General features: G+C 42.2%; 1 protein-coding gene across 1 annotated transcript in view; it reads left to right on the top strand.

Moving 5' to 3' along the window:
* The first annotated feature begins 2,302 nt into the window (after positions 1-2,302).
* LOC8028301 (four and a half LIM domains protein 2) overlaps positions 2,303-15,342 on the top strand; it is a 350,510-nt gene continuing 337,470 nt past the window's right edge. Inside the window, exon 1 of the mRNA XM_042291935.1 lies at positions 2,303-2,621. Within this exon, the coding sequence (XP_042147869.1) occupies positions 2,406-2,621 (216 nt within the window). The 5' untranslated portion in view covers positions 2,303-2,405. The remainder of the gene's footprint in view (positions 2,622-15,342) is intronic.

Here is a 15,342-nt window from a genome sequence, read left to right as displayed (position 1 = left end):
GAACTGAACCCGAACCGTTATATTGTTATCGCGATGAACCCGAACCGGAACTGAACCGGAAAAAAAATAACGGTTACCGGCTCATGTCAAAACGGTTCGGCCACGCGCTGTTGACAATGAATGTACTATCAATGCCATTTGTTTTTTAAGTGCCATCAACTGACACACACCTCGCTTACATATTTTTCTTCTCCACTCAGTCTTAGGAATATAAACGCTGCATCCATGAATCTTGACAAACGCTGCATCCATGAATCTTGACATAGGAACCAGTATTGCGCTGGTCGCGGCTTGCACGGAAGAAAAAAATTAAAAAACTGTGCAAAAAAAAAAAAAAAAAAATCGCGTCACGGGATTTTATTTTCCTACAATCTCGTAAATCCTAAATGCTGCCGTGTGCTCATTTCATAACACGTTTCTAGAACGCGCGAGTTCTTGGAGCTTGCTTCCATCGGAGAAAGGAAAAGGCTGTGGAGTTTGATAATAATGCATCCGGTTTCGTATAGGCACTTAGAAGCTAACATATTTGTGAGACAGCGAATTCTTCTATTTTTAATATTTATCCTATTACGTCCTTCTGGCGTTGCGTTCGGTGAAGTGTTTTTCATATTCCGTATCTTGTTTAATGAAAACTTCTTTAAGGGTCTAATTTGAGTTACCGAAGGCTAGTTCAAATAAAGAAAGCGGTATTTTCTCCCCACTGTTCCTTCAATTGCTTACACGCCGAGGTGGCGGGATAGTTAGCGAGTTCTACTTGTAAGTGGGCTTGTAAGGAGGTCGCGGATTTTACAGCTACTGCGTCGGACCCAATTAGATGAAGTTCGAATGCGTAAACGTCGGTAAGGTAACCTTTGAGTGCACATAAAGAAACCATTCCTGGTAGAAATCCCTGAGCCTAATACCCCATTCACAGGGTCAACATAAAGGTACCTTAAACATAGGTCCCTTTGCTATCGGCGAATCAGCCCGTGCTCTTGGGTCGCGAGCACACGCCACGCGCGGAAGATCGTTAATTGATTGGCCGCAGAGAATCAAGGTCCCTTAGCTAAAGGTACCTTTACGGTCGTGTGAATGGGGTATTACACTAGGATGTATCCCGTTTCGTATGTGCTGATTTCAGATGTTTTATTTGTAATTTATTTTGATGTTGCAATTTGTCATTTATAATTTCCGAACCGGTTCGCGAACCGGTTCAGCGCCCCGAACCGGTTCGCGGATCGAATTAATCGAACCGGAACTTAACCGGAACAAAATAAATTTACCTGAACCTGAACCGTAACCGAACCCGTATTTTTTCGGTTCGACACACTGTATATATACTCACTTCGGATACCCACCGGTAGCTTTCATTATTTTGCAATCGTTTTTGCAGCTCTGAGATGTTGAAACGGTTCGTGTTTCGAGGATGCCGTGTTGCTTGCAAGCGCGGTCAAGTGTTCAAACAGCCAGCCGCCAAAGACTGGCTCATCGTCCAGCCTGTTCACGTGTGGGACACTGTATAGTCACTGAAAGGTTGAGGAATGCAGGGTGCGAAAAATTGTAATCACGCGTCTTGCTTCCTGATTCGTTGTTTGGCGTTCTCATCAGCTAATGACAATTTCAATGGCCGAGGAGCGATCAGGTAGGTGCTCGGCACTCGCCACGCTTTGCGCTGTCGGTGATGATGGGAGTGGGCCGTTACATCGAAGAGTTTTGGCCGAGGGCACGAACACATATCCGGCGTTGTGACAAGCAACTAATATCGAAAGACTTTGAGACGAGGAATAAAGTGTTCAGAACTTTATTGCTCGTCACTTATTTACTGCAGTTTGAAAGTGTGACATAAGTACTCTTAGTAAAATTTTATAGGTGTACACACGAAAATCGAGTAATACCCTGGCCACACAGCAGGCATCCTTCCTTTTACCCTTTGCACGAGCTTAGCACGACTGTTAATCGAGTGTGTATCGAAGTGAAAACGCATATTGTTTCGGTACTCGCCCCATACGTCGAAAGGACTTTCTAACCACTGCTAACCGCACGACGATCCGAGCGCACGACTCCGTCGAATCGAATCGGAACGCAGCTGATCGCGAAAGCGGCTGACGGCAATTAAAAACAAGAATAATCGGCGTCAACGACGGCGACGACTACGAGCGGTCGCGTTTCGCCTCCCTTCCTTCCCTCACCCTTTTCCTTTACCCTCACCTGGAAGTTGCTCAGTTTGTCTGGCGGTGGTGGTGAAAGAGAGACATTGGACGAGGGGCGGAAGGGGAGAGGGGGAGAAGGAGAAAAAATAAAACGGAAAGTGCCGTTTCTCGCAAACAAAGCGTTATGACGGCGACCTGAGCGGTCGTCCGCGCGAAGTCGGTTCGCGCTGTGCGAGTGTGAGCGCGTGCCGAGGGTGGTGGTGTGTGTCCGCGCACATGATGATGGAGGAGGCTACTGCGTCGACGTCCGGATCGTCGGAAGGGATCTTGGTCGTGGTCGAACGCCCTCTCGTCGTGGAAGACCTCGTGGTGCCGCTCGTTCGTGTGCAAAGTGGTGGCGATGGTGATGGTGAGCGGGATGATGCGAGTGAGCTGGTGACGCGTGGTGACGAAGACAGCGAGGATCGTGTCGCTGCTGAAGTCAGTCCATGGGTGAGATGCTTATCCTCACGTCTGTGTCAGTTTCGCGATATGTTGTGTCATCGTAAGTAAAAACACAAATGACGTACAAACAGGGACTCGCATACTGGAAGCGCAAGGCCACGGTGCATTGATCGAGCTTGATTCGTTTGGCCGGTTATACAGACACAACAAGATGGCCAGAATCGTGATGTCGCACTTTTGGCGCTGTTCGACTGGCCCCCATCGGGCCGTAGCGTAGGTTGCGCGCTCACTTAACGTGAAACGAAGTATATGGCTGTTGAAATGTCGAAAGGACCAAATGCTGGAAGGGGCTCGTTGGAGGCGTGTGTATGAAAGAAGTGAACGAGAATGAAAATTGGTTTGGAATTGTTGAACGACCGATAGAAACTTTGTGCACCCCCTTAATGGAAACTTGATGTTTGTATGCAAATTGACTAAAATCACAGACACACACACACAAAAGAAAGAATACACCCTCCATGGGCACGTAGATAATGCATGCCTGATAAAATACAAAGCTGATGGCCACTCTGGATTGTTTTGAGCCTGAACACACATTTGATAATAAGGCATTGCCCTGTTGTAAGATAAAAACAAAATATAGCCAAAGTGTATGTGCACTTTTACGCCTTTCTGTGCACCTTTACCCCTTTGTTTTCAATGAAATGTTTTATAAAATGCTCATTTGTAGCTCTTTTCTGAACACTAACCTAAATGATAAATGATCGACCTCGGGTTATTGCTTGCCTGTCTGCTCGGCGGTTCTAAGGGCTTATAGAAAGATCAGGTTCCTCATCATATAAGCTCAGCGTCAATGATTGTTTATTAGAAATTATCTGAACGGAGGTGTCTGTTTGTCTGAAGAAACACGAAATAATATTTAATAATGTTGTCTCTCTATACGTCTGTCTGTCTAAACGTCCAAAGACTCTGGTGTTTAAACAAACACAAGCAAACCTATTTACTTGCTGAGACGTTCCTGCACCCCGCAGCAGGTTGTCAGGGTACACTGATGACTTTATTGAATGTTCGGGGGTGATCCTGAACGTGCGATTGTTTTCTGCTCAATTGTCTTTTAAACACAAGTAATTTGAAATGTATGCTTAGCGCTCTGGACTCCAATGGTACAGCTGAGGTGTCTAAAGCGCACACCCAGCTCGACGCGCGTGGAGCGAAAGCTCGCGATGCAGAACCAAGGGATCCTGGGTTCGAGCCCCACCCCTTCCTGTTTCGATCTGGGTGAGCATCGTACCGGCGTGCGGTCGTGTATCACTACTGCGTGGTGCACGTTAAAGACCCCAGGTTAGCAGTCGTACTGCGTTGGCGAAATTGCTCATCTACAGTGTAAACCAGTGTCTCCCCTACTGGCAGACCGACCTTACGCTGTATAAATCACTAAAACGTCCAGTTTGACTTTGACTTTTGAGGCGTCTGGAAGTCACAGTCTGGCTGAAAGTTCTTTGGCGCCCTTTACTCTTATTGTTGTGAGGAAGCACGAGACGTGTACACTCTAATGTCATCTCGTCATCAGGCCTCCATGGCCCAAATCACTCTCCTTGCGACATCCACAAGTCCCAAGGGAGCTCTCGTTGACCGTAAAACCAAACAGCTAGAAAAGAAACGGAGATTAGCGGTGTAGCTCTTTTTAACGACCGAAACTTCTGCGTTTTAGTGTACAATTGTAGAAACTCGTGAAACATAATTGTAAACGATAATTATGCTTGACGAGTTCTTACAGTCGCACGAAAGGACGCAGAAATTTCGGTCATAATTATCCGATGAAAATGATCTGTTGGCAAAGTTTCTACCTTGAGTGATTTTGTTCTCTTTTTAACTGTCACAGCACTGACTCAACTAAGCAGGCGCTATGACGCAACCCAAGACACTTTAACTCTTTTCCCAGTGACTCATGTTTATTGTCTACTGTGCATTTTAAACCAGCTCACGTTTTTGTCAAACGAAAGCTAATTCAGTCAAGCTAATCTTTTTATTTTTTATTTTCAGCACCGTAAACTTTTGACGTGTTTTTCGAGCTGATTTCAAAAGGGTTTCCGACGACGAAACATTACGAAAAGTTAAGTTTGATAGTGTTTTTGCAATAACGAAAATTCAATGCCTCATTCACTCGCAACAGAGATGACTGATATGGGTGCTACGTCGATAAGTCAATTGACTCGTTATGATGGCATTATTGAAAGTGCTTAACTAAAATCGATACAAATGTTTCGGGTGGCATGAGGATCATCCCAAACTATAACACGTTCGGGCGGTATATATATATCTATATATCTGTATATATATTTATATATATTTTTTTTTTATAGCCTGCCGCGGCACGCTATTGAAAGTTTTGTGGTACTTATGGGCCTGGAGGAAGGAACAAGTGAAGTTTTGCTATTCTTATGTTTTTAGCGACGACGAGGAACCATGTTTTGCTTTGATGTCTTATTCTTTCAATTTACAAGAACATCCTTGGCTTCATTTTCGTTTTTAATACGTTATAATAATAATAATAATAATAATAATAATAATAATAATAATCCTTTATTTGCTTTGTGCCCCAGAACAACCTTACGGTTTTGATGCGGTGCCACATACAGGCATTGGGAAAAGAAAATTATACATCGTAACAATGGTGTCCAAAACAGTATAAAGCAACATATTTCATGCATGAAGAAAACCAGTTCACCAAAAATATAAAACTTTTGTGACTCTAAATTGTTAAATAATATTTACATATGAATTATTGGTGTCATTCTTTTTTTGAAGAGAAGGATAAAATAAAGGGGGCTTCGGCACCCCCGAGCTTGTTCCTGAAAATAAACAGAGCGTTTAGCGTCGAAGTTTCCGTGGATTATTTTGTGCGACAAGTCACGAGAGAGTGTTTAAGTTCATAAACATTGAAGACGCAGACTTTTCTTTACATATTTGTAGTCATAAGAACATCTTCTAATAAATTTTCTATCCTAAATACTTCGAATAAAACGTTTTTGGACGGATTCAATACGGCGTTGCATCAGTAGCCGACAAAGAATTCCATATTACACTGCCAAACTCAAGCTTTGTACGTACCAGACAGGAAAATAAACGAATAATGCATAACAGATCAGTGAAGTAATAAGACAAGCGTGATAGCAAGCCCAGCATTCGGACTGAAGAGGCGACTATATATATCTGCGTGACGTGATAGGAAAAAGAAAGTCCGGTGTCAAAATAAATCCCAAGGTCGCGAAGAATAGTGACTCGTGTAAATAGTTGCTGACTGAAGTGCCTACGGTAAGATAAAATTTCGCGTTCTTGTGACATTTTCAGTAGTTTTGTATTGTCTGGACCAAGTAACAGAACATTTTCTTAACACCACTCAGAAACATGTACGTTATCATCCTGCGAAAGAAAGCAGTCACCGGATGGTGGTATATTCGTAAATATCTTGATATCATCAGCAAAATTAATAGCTATGATTTTTTACTGCACAGTTTGAGGCCGTTAAAAAAAAAAGGAACAAAAGGGGCCCCAGGTACCCCAGATGTTAGCATAGAAATATCGGAGTAGCTGCTTGATATTTTTACCCAACTCTGACGACCAGCTAAATAGGTCTTAAACTAGCTGAAACGTGGAAGTGATAGGCCATACAGGAATAACTTATAGAGTAGAAGAGCATGATTTACTTTATCGAAAGCCTTACCTCTGTCGAAGTAAACAATATCTTCTTGGCCTCGGGAAAGAACCATGGGAACTGAATAATAATAAAAAAAGAAACAAAGATTTGTTTCCACTGAACGACCCTTTAAGAACCCATACATTTTCGTATATAATGAGGACAGTAACAAATATTCTTCGATCGAGAGTTCATCTCTCCTAAAAAATTCAATAAGAATGGCATCACACGTCGGCAGCTAATTTTAAGCTAAACAAAGTAGTGATTCTTTTCAGTTTTTTTTTTATTTTATTAAAAAAAAATACTTTGATGCGAAGTTGAACAAGCAACTTTTTATTTTGTGTGAAAAAAAGAAAGAAACGGCAATGCCTTTACTTCCGCCAAGCTCATTTACTCTCGGTACTCTGGATGTTAGTGTATACTGCTTTCGTTCTATTTCCTCTTTTTAACGAAGCAGGCTGTTCAAGGTGCCGATTTCATCCGGAACTCAGAAGGTTTGTTTACGTGCTACGAGGAAACCCACTTATTATCACGCCGCACATAGTCATGCTCCGGTTTACTTATATATATCTCGGTTAAAAATAACATCAGATACCGCGGTTAAAAACAAATAAATTTGGAGCCATAGAAACCCTACCTAGAGGTGCATGAAAGCGCTGGACCTGCCTTTCAAAACTGTGACTTGCAAGGCACGGAAATTAGGAAACCGCGTTTTCGCCCTTGACCTTCGATCCATCTCCTGATGATCACCTTGTGCTGATTGGTTCTGAGCATTAATTCTACTTCAAGTTTGTCTTTCAAATGCGTACCCGCAGGCCGTCGATTTGCATTCATTGTGATTCGCAAAGCTCAAAAGCAAACTTGACTGGGACTCCGGTTATAGCCAAAGTTGGTTATCGTATACATATCGTGCATAAACGACTATTGTGACTAAACCACTTTATTTCACTGGGAACCCAGCCTCCACGTAAGGTTTACAATCGGCGACGGCTCCTAACCGCAGAATTAGGACAGGCACCAGCTGGTGGCCAAATCTGCTCGTTTCCTGTTGAAAAAAAACAACAACAAATCCTTGGCACATGTGGGAGTTGCTGGGCTTATTCTAAAACTGAATCATTACAATGTTAACAGCATAACGATACATTTGCAGTAAAGAGGCTTTTCAGATGGCGATGCTGTAGTTGAAGGCATTCGGCGTAGGCTTGTTATTTCCCCTTTTTCCTCTCGCGTTTTTAGTTAGTGTGTGCGTGTATAAAGTAGACCATATAAAGCAGAATGGATGAGCGCGAACAATGGAGCTGCAGAAAGTACCACGTAAATATAGCGAACAATAGAAGATAAGAAGGAAAACAAGATATGTTAACGGACATGCATTGTTGTCGAATGAAAAGAAATCTACAACCAGTAAAGGAAGAATTGCATTCAACCTTGGGCGGCAATCCGGACTAATCTAATTTGGAATATCGTGCAACTACGCATATAATGTGACTGACAAAGGCACGAAACAAATAAATAAGAGTGAGATACAAAAATGACATGACAGCTCTACTAAAAGTAAGATTTCTGAAGGACAGTTTTAAAATAAATATACTATTAACAAAAAAAAATTCTGAAGGCTGTCGTCAAAGAAATTTATTTGCTATAGGAATTACCCTCGATTAAACGTTTATTCCGAAGGCGCCAATAGAACATGAACAACTAAACGAAAATATAGAAAAAAAAGTTCAAGCAAACAAAAAAAAACATGGTGATTTGTTTTAGGAAAGTCACTTAAATAAGGTATATTTGATTCAGATCAAATTTAAATCCATTAGCAAGGTTATAGTTTTTATCCTGGAGGAGATTCGAAAATCAAGATGATTTATATCTCAAATATAGACGCCACACGGATTTTTAGATCACGGACAGCATGATTTATTTAACTAGTTAAAAGGCACTATTTACTATAAGACACCAATATATCATGACTTTAGCCAACCTGGACTTTAAATATGAGGAAACCTTGTGGAAAATAACTCGGTCGATTTGTTTCATATCTGCTCTTGAAATCAACCAGCCGGATTGTCTACCGTCGGCTTCAGGCACACGGTGCCAATGTGGCTCTGTAGCCTGCTCCATATCAAATCTGAATGTTTCCTAGGACACACCATAGTGCAAATTATCCATAGAAAAAAAGTCTTCAACGACATAGAATGGTAAACTCAAGCACTGATCGCAAGTCGGCTCTTGGCAATGGCTTTTTCTTTTGTTTTAAAGTGCTGAAGGCTGTGATACGGCATCATAGAGGAGGCAGCGATATCATATAGACCGACCTATAGACGCACCATTGAAATCTCTCTGTGGCTGCCTCTCTGAGATACTCTCTTCCTCTTCCTGACGGTTATGTGCGCGCGGGCGTATGCGTATTCTTTTTAACTTGTTTATTTGCTGTCGTTAGGAAATTGCGTGACTCAACACTCGGATTCGCTCAGTAGAGCACAGTTTTTCGCTCGTCTTCAGCCTGCTATGAATCTTTGTTGCTTTATGATTATTTCTCTTTTGCACAAAATGAATGAATACATGTATGCATAGATCGTACATTTCGGATATTAATTTTTGAAGAAATCATTTGATTTAAATCACCATAAAAACGGTGCGATCTAAATATCGATTTGATCACATTGATCTTTATTCTCCGCCCTATGTTCACGCTATAAACCTCTGATATTCTTATAAACGTGACGTTCTTAGTTTGCTAGAAAGTCGTGCTTGCGTTCCCGCTCTCGCCTTTTCGAAGGTTTTACAAATAACGCGTGACACATATCTGTTTAGGTTACACATTTTATTTGATGTAAACTATAGTTCTTGCGTTCTGGGATGCCGCACACCTAACGCCTGCGTACAAGCTACGACTCACAAACAAAAATTAAAAGATAAAACAACCACTTGTACGCGCTAATTAGAATTATAGTGTGCGTCCAGATTGTTATGGACTGTCAAGCACATTCGGAAGAGGCTTTGCGTGTTTGATGGCTTCAAGATAGACGGTCATTGTTGGTAGTCTTCGGCGTCTGCTTGCTCACGACGTTACAGCGGTACGTACCGACCTTGAAACTAAAAGTATCCAAGAATCTCTGATGTCGGAGGCAGCAATTCGATAAACAGTTTTGTTATTTCCTCCAAGAGTGGAGGCGATTCAAGAGGAAGGTAAGTTGCCCTCCGCACCCGGTCCTCACTTGTATTCAGTCGTCGTGGATATGCTATGAGCAACAGCGGATCGACGGGGTTTTAACTTCGAGACTATAGTAATCTTGAGGAACATTATACACGGTGAATACTTTGGAGTCAATGTTAAACGTCTTTTTACTTGAGATGATATGCCGGATATTCGTGTCGAGTACGTGAAAAATGAAAACATTACATAAAAGCTTGAGATAGCTTTCGTTGTACCCAACGAATAATGCCAAAGTACTAGTTAAGCGAATGAAAGATAAGTATATTTTTAGATCAAAATGAAATATCCGTTTTATTGATTTTGACGAATTACATTTTTATCTTCCATAAAAATGGCGGCGTTAGAATTTATCAGTGATTGTATTTTGCTGGGTGCCTTGCGGTACAGCACCGACGTTTTGTTAGAATGTAAAATGTCAACATATTTTTGGAGTGTTTCTCAGATTTAAACATTTGAGGAACGCTGCAAGCATCGTTTATAGAAAAAATGTTCCAACGTTTTGCTTGAGAGTTTCAAGAAGGTATTCTTACAATGTAAAACTATTGCAGTGCTACTTTTATGGAGATATTGTACACAAAATTCAATAAAAACCCAGATCGGCTATGAGAAGCAGAATAATCCCATGAAGATTTTGCAGCAGGAACTAGCTTGCCTAACCCGAGAAGCAGCAGACGTGTAATAACATCGCCTTTCAAGCTGCGAATAGATATGGTAAAATAACGACCTAAGAAAATTCCTATTGAGTAAGTTTACATCAAGAGATTTGTAGCAAAGTAAAATCTTACTGTTTGCAGTGGGAGTTTGACATGGCGAAGAGTTACAAAAAAGATGGAAAGATACAAATGCCAGATGTATAGCAGTCTGAACTCTGGAAGAGATATGTAGTTACCCTACTTTCTTAGCCCTGTTCCAAAATAACGTAACAATCATTTTTGAACATTTGCAGTTTGGATATAGTCCCCATAATCGCGCCGTCTCCGTGCATGACGCAGCGTTTTTAACAATCCTACAAGCTCACAGTTTGTAGCCTGCACATGCAACTACAAGCGTATGCATCCGGTTCAGAGTGAACGTCTACTTTATGGCCGCCATTGAACTAAGTCACCCAGTTGTAAATGTATAATGAAATGAGATAAAAGTATCGAAATGTCAACACCCAAGATGTCTACTTTAATATTTAATTCGTAAGCTAAAAATCCTCGACACGACACAGTGAGATTTTCGTAAAATTTTGTGCGTCCTCAGAATAAGCAGCTTCACAAGAGGTTATTTTGATTCCAAAAAAACTTACAACAAATAAAAGAGCAGACAAGAAAACTGACGTTAATTAGCTGTCACGTCAAGCGACTTCCTCATTGAATCATTATAGCTTCATAGCCATATAAGTTTCTTCGAAGATGTCAGGAAACTGAGTAATACTTTCAAAACATTTATATTTAGTTTAACAACCTAAAAGAAAAACTCGAATTCATCTTGAAAAGAAACACCATATAAGCTAACCCTTAAGGGCTTGGTGACTCTCAGCAATGGTGAACAATACAACGTCGGCAACCACGGCGTACTGGTGAATGCTTTCAAAACATCTTCAGTCTCATATAAGCATATTTATTCAGAGTATGCACCTTCATTCAAGCTCGCGTCTATTTTATCGACACACAAAGTCTACTTTTCAGTGTTTCACAACCGTTATGAATAGTATATATTTCTGTAGATTTGTATTTTATGGGAAGTGAAAGCTAAAATATGGCTTCTGTAAGTTATATTTCCTCTCAGCGCTGAAGCTGCACCTGAATGTTTGTTTCACAAAACAGCATCGACCTCTCAAAGTGCTGACATCAAAGCCTACGAGGGAAACGTCCATAATGCTCAAGCGATATGAAGTTTATATAGCGTAGACCCCGAACAAATATAGGTAACAATGGTAGTTGGCTCGTTGCTCCATTTGCATCATCGCATTTCGTGGTGGATAGAGCTAACAAAGGCAGCCCTAATGAAAATCTGACGCAATGCATGAATCCACGCATGCCCTTTACGCAATTTTGGGCAGTATCGCGATGCTGTAATTTTTTACCTTTTTTAACTTTTAATTGTAACTCGATACATTTTACCGAGGTAAGTGTAACGATAGCTTAAATACTTTTTTGAAAAAGTAACTAAAAATTATCTGCAGAGATAGAGATTTTTTTCGGGTTAAATGGGCCTATTTTGTGAAAACTACAGCGGGCGACCATTAGACGCGATAAAATAAAACAAGGACTAAACGTTTTTCGTCGGAGCAAAGTGCCGGCGCAGAGGGCATACGTTTCTCTACTTCTGTTTTTCTTTTTTCATCGCATGGAAAAGCGCATTTAGAATTTGCTTTATTTCAACCTTTTTATGCGTGGCTCTGGCCCCGTCGTCACCCTTTCCGGCCTCACCGAACACCCCGCCTGTTCAACCAAGCTACAAAGCCACCTCGCGGAAACACGCCACTCAGACAGGCTCTGTCATGCTCCGACGTTGAGCGAAGCGAACGTAGCGTAGTACAGAACACGTGCATTGCGTTGTTCGGCGACCAACAGCTCGATATCTGCGACCAATCAGTATCTGTGTGCGCTGCACTACGCCGCCTTTGCGACGCTCGACGTGTGAACTGTTTAACGCCGTACGAGGGCCGTTGTCGTCGGTGCTGCAACAGTCGCGGCGATCGCCTTCTTTGCGAAAGCGAGTCGCCGCCGACAGACACTGTCTGACCGGAGCCACAGACGATGCTTCTACTGGGGTCCTAATCTGGACACTTGGCGAAACAGTGGGCGACAAATCCTACGGTGATTGGCCGGCGCCAAGGTCAAGTGCGGCGTTGGCCAATCACGGCCGCTGGATTTCTCGCCTTCTTTTACACCAAGTGTCCAGATTAGGGCCCCTGGTCTACTTGCCCTTTCTTAAGGGTCGTGAGCTCGTGATCCACAGTCGAGTCTTTTGTTCTGCGATGCACACAACAAATTAAAAAGAAAAACGGAACGCCTCCCGAGACGACCTTGTGTTGTTTTCGTTAACTCCTTTCTTTACCTTGTTTGATACTAACGGTCCTTTCCACTTTATTCAGTTCCGAAAGGTTTGGCCTTCTGTTCTTTTCCCTATTATTATAATTGACCCGTTTGTTCATCGATATTTCCCTCTCCTGTCAGCTGGGAAAGGGGAATAATAGATCTCTCAAGAGAAAGAGAGAGGTAATAAATACAAATCGTAGTCATTGTGTGTCATCAATGTCATTACAGTTAATTTAAATAGAGAAATGAAAGTATCTTGGAAGTAACTACGTTACTATGACAAAGTAACTGTAACCGCAACGCGTTACTTTTATTTTTAAGGAACCGTAACTGTAACGTAAATACATTTTGGATACACTATATCTGTAACTGTAGCTAATTACTTTTTAAAAGTAACTTCCCCAAGTCCGCTTTTAATTAGCTTATGAAAAGGTCGAATCAGGGTATCATAGGGTATCGTAGCGTCATAAAAGACACTTTAGCGCTCTGGCTCGGTGGGTATTTAGAGAAAGCTCCCTACGCGAAATGCGTTTTAGTTTCTGTCGCCTTTCTCCCGTCACCAGAGGCCACCTTGCTCAGCGTCTCAGATCCATTCATCCCGATTCATTAGAGCGTTGAGAATCACACAAGTTTTGTGTCGGTGCACGCTCGTGCGCAAAGCTAATTAAGATTGCTATCAGACCGCGTGAATCAAGCGAGGAGTCTTCCAGGAAGAGATTCAGGTGCGGAAGGATGGTAGACCATTCATCACGTTTGGCTCAAACAAGCCGGTGGACGGTCATGGGCGAGATCTAGTTATACGCCTCATCGAGGTCGTTAGATATAGCCATTCTTTTTAGCAGTGTGAAGGCTACGAGAACGAACTCGTTGCTGAGCGCTTTGTCAGTTGCTTGGGCCACGAGCAGCCTATTTGTGGGAAAGGCTCGGTGTGAAGATACTTCATCGGCGCGCTCGTAACTCTGTAGGCTTACTCTAGATAAGGTGTCAGTTGGTTCTAAATCCGAGTAAACTGTTTTGTTTTGGCAATTTTTAGGCTTGTACAGGGTGTTTAATCTTAATTCGAACAATTTATTAAAACAAGCCGCGAAAGGTAGACTAATGCTGTCTAGGCGTGCAGGTGATTTATACGGCCAGGAGGTTGTAATATAGAGCCTAATCCTCACAATAAATCCAATAATTAATAGGGTTGGGCGAATAGTGGTTCGAATCGAATAGCGCTGCATCATTTATGGCCTTGACAGTGCAAGGCAGGTCACGACGGCCTGATTTTTCAACTGTGCAGAAGCTAGGGATGACGCTGCACTATTCTATTCAAGACACTATTCGCACACCCGTAATAACTAAATTTTTATATTATTAACTATCTAATTAGTCAAAATGAACATGGTTTCATTTGGAGGCTAGCTGAGCAACATTTAAAACCACAAAACCAGTCTTTTTTAGAACATTTTGAAGCACGTGGTGGGCGTCGGGTTGCGCTAAAGTTTTCACTCACGCAGCAGGCCCAAGGCCGACGTTGCGAAAACATGGATCTAAAGACTATCATCTCTGTTTACGAACCGCCGGCGTTGCTCTTGTAGCACGACTGTAAGCTTCAGCGCATAGCCCCGCACTCGTTACGTCCTTCGAATCATCGGATTAAGTGGTTTTAGATGAGACTCAGCAAGTCTCTAATAAAAATCGTACGTTTATATTCACAAATTAAAAAAAAAAGACGTTAAACAATTTTTAGTTGATCACCCGCCTAATGGTGAAGGTTAGCCTCCTATATCATGTCCCCTTGACCGCATAACTCTTCCGCGTTAACAGCATTAGTCTATCCTTTCACGGCTTTTGTTTATTATCTCTGTTCGAGTTAAAGATAAAAAAAAAAAAAAAAAAAAAAAAAAAAACCTGTAGAGTTACTTAAAGCGCAAGAAACGCAGGGCGCGGCTTACTCAATTGACGCTTGTTGCTTTTTGATTCGCGCATGCGCAGAAACCATGTTAGCGTGAAGTGAAGCCTGTGCGCATGCGTGGCGCGCACAGCAACGCCACTGCAGCGGCGTGACGTCAGAGCGGCGCTTTGGTGTATACGGAGAGCAAGTGTCCCCCCAATGCGCCTTCTGCGCATCGGAACGGCAGGAAGAGCACGCCGATCAAATGTCGACATAGAAAGCGCAGGGGAATGCGCGATGACGAGGCTGCCAAGCGCGCGCCGTCGTTGGTTGAGGTCCAGTGGAAACAAGTGGGAGCTTTTGGGGGATAAAAACGCAACAAAAGAAGAGAAAACGCATGAGCACAGCGCAGACGAACTTGCACACCGGATAGCAGTGCGTCGCTTGCTCATGCGATAACGTGGGTTTCTTTAAAGTTAGGTAACTTAAGGACATTTTGCCAGATGCTTTCCCGAGAAGGTTATGTTCAGACATGTAACTTTAAAGATTTACTGGGTGCAAGAAATAAATACATAAGCTTGTTTGCGTTAACAAATTTGAAAAAAAGAAAGTGCCAAGTTTATATTGTTTATTGACAAAACTAATTCAGATTTATTAGTGGTCGGAGCTGCAGTTTTCGGGAGTACTGTCTCATTACAAGACTTGTTTGACGCAATCGATGGGGCATTTCTGAGCTTCTTACATCAATTTGACGACGCGTAGACTGCGTGTAGCCCGTGCGTTGTTATCGTTCATGAATTATTTGACCGGGGGACATCTCCTAAACCTTAGGGCAAAAGTTCTTTAAAAATTTTGGTGACGGTTATCTAATAGGTTTGGCTGGCTGAATTGATACTGTACGACGCGATATTCAATCTGGCTTATGGCAGTGACCGTTCATGTTGGGAATCTGT

The sequence above is a fragment of the Ixodes scapularis genome, unplaced genomic scaffold, assembly GCF_016920785.2.
Source record: "Ixodes scapularis isolate PalLabHiFi unplaced genomic scaffold, ASM1692078v2 PGA_scaffold2__306_contigs__length_199485367, whole genome shotgun sequence".
NCBI lineage: Eukaryota > Metazoa > Arthropoda > Arachnida > Ixodida > Ixodidae > Ixodes > Ixodes scapularis.
This window is presented reverse-complemented; position numbering and strand designations above follow the sequence as displayed.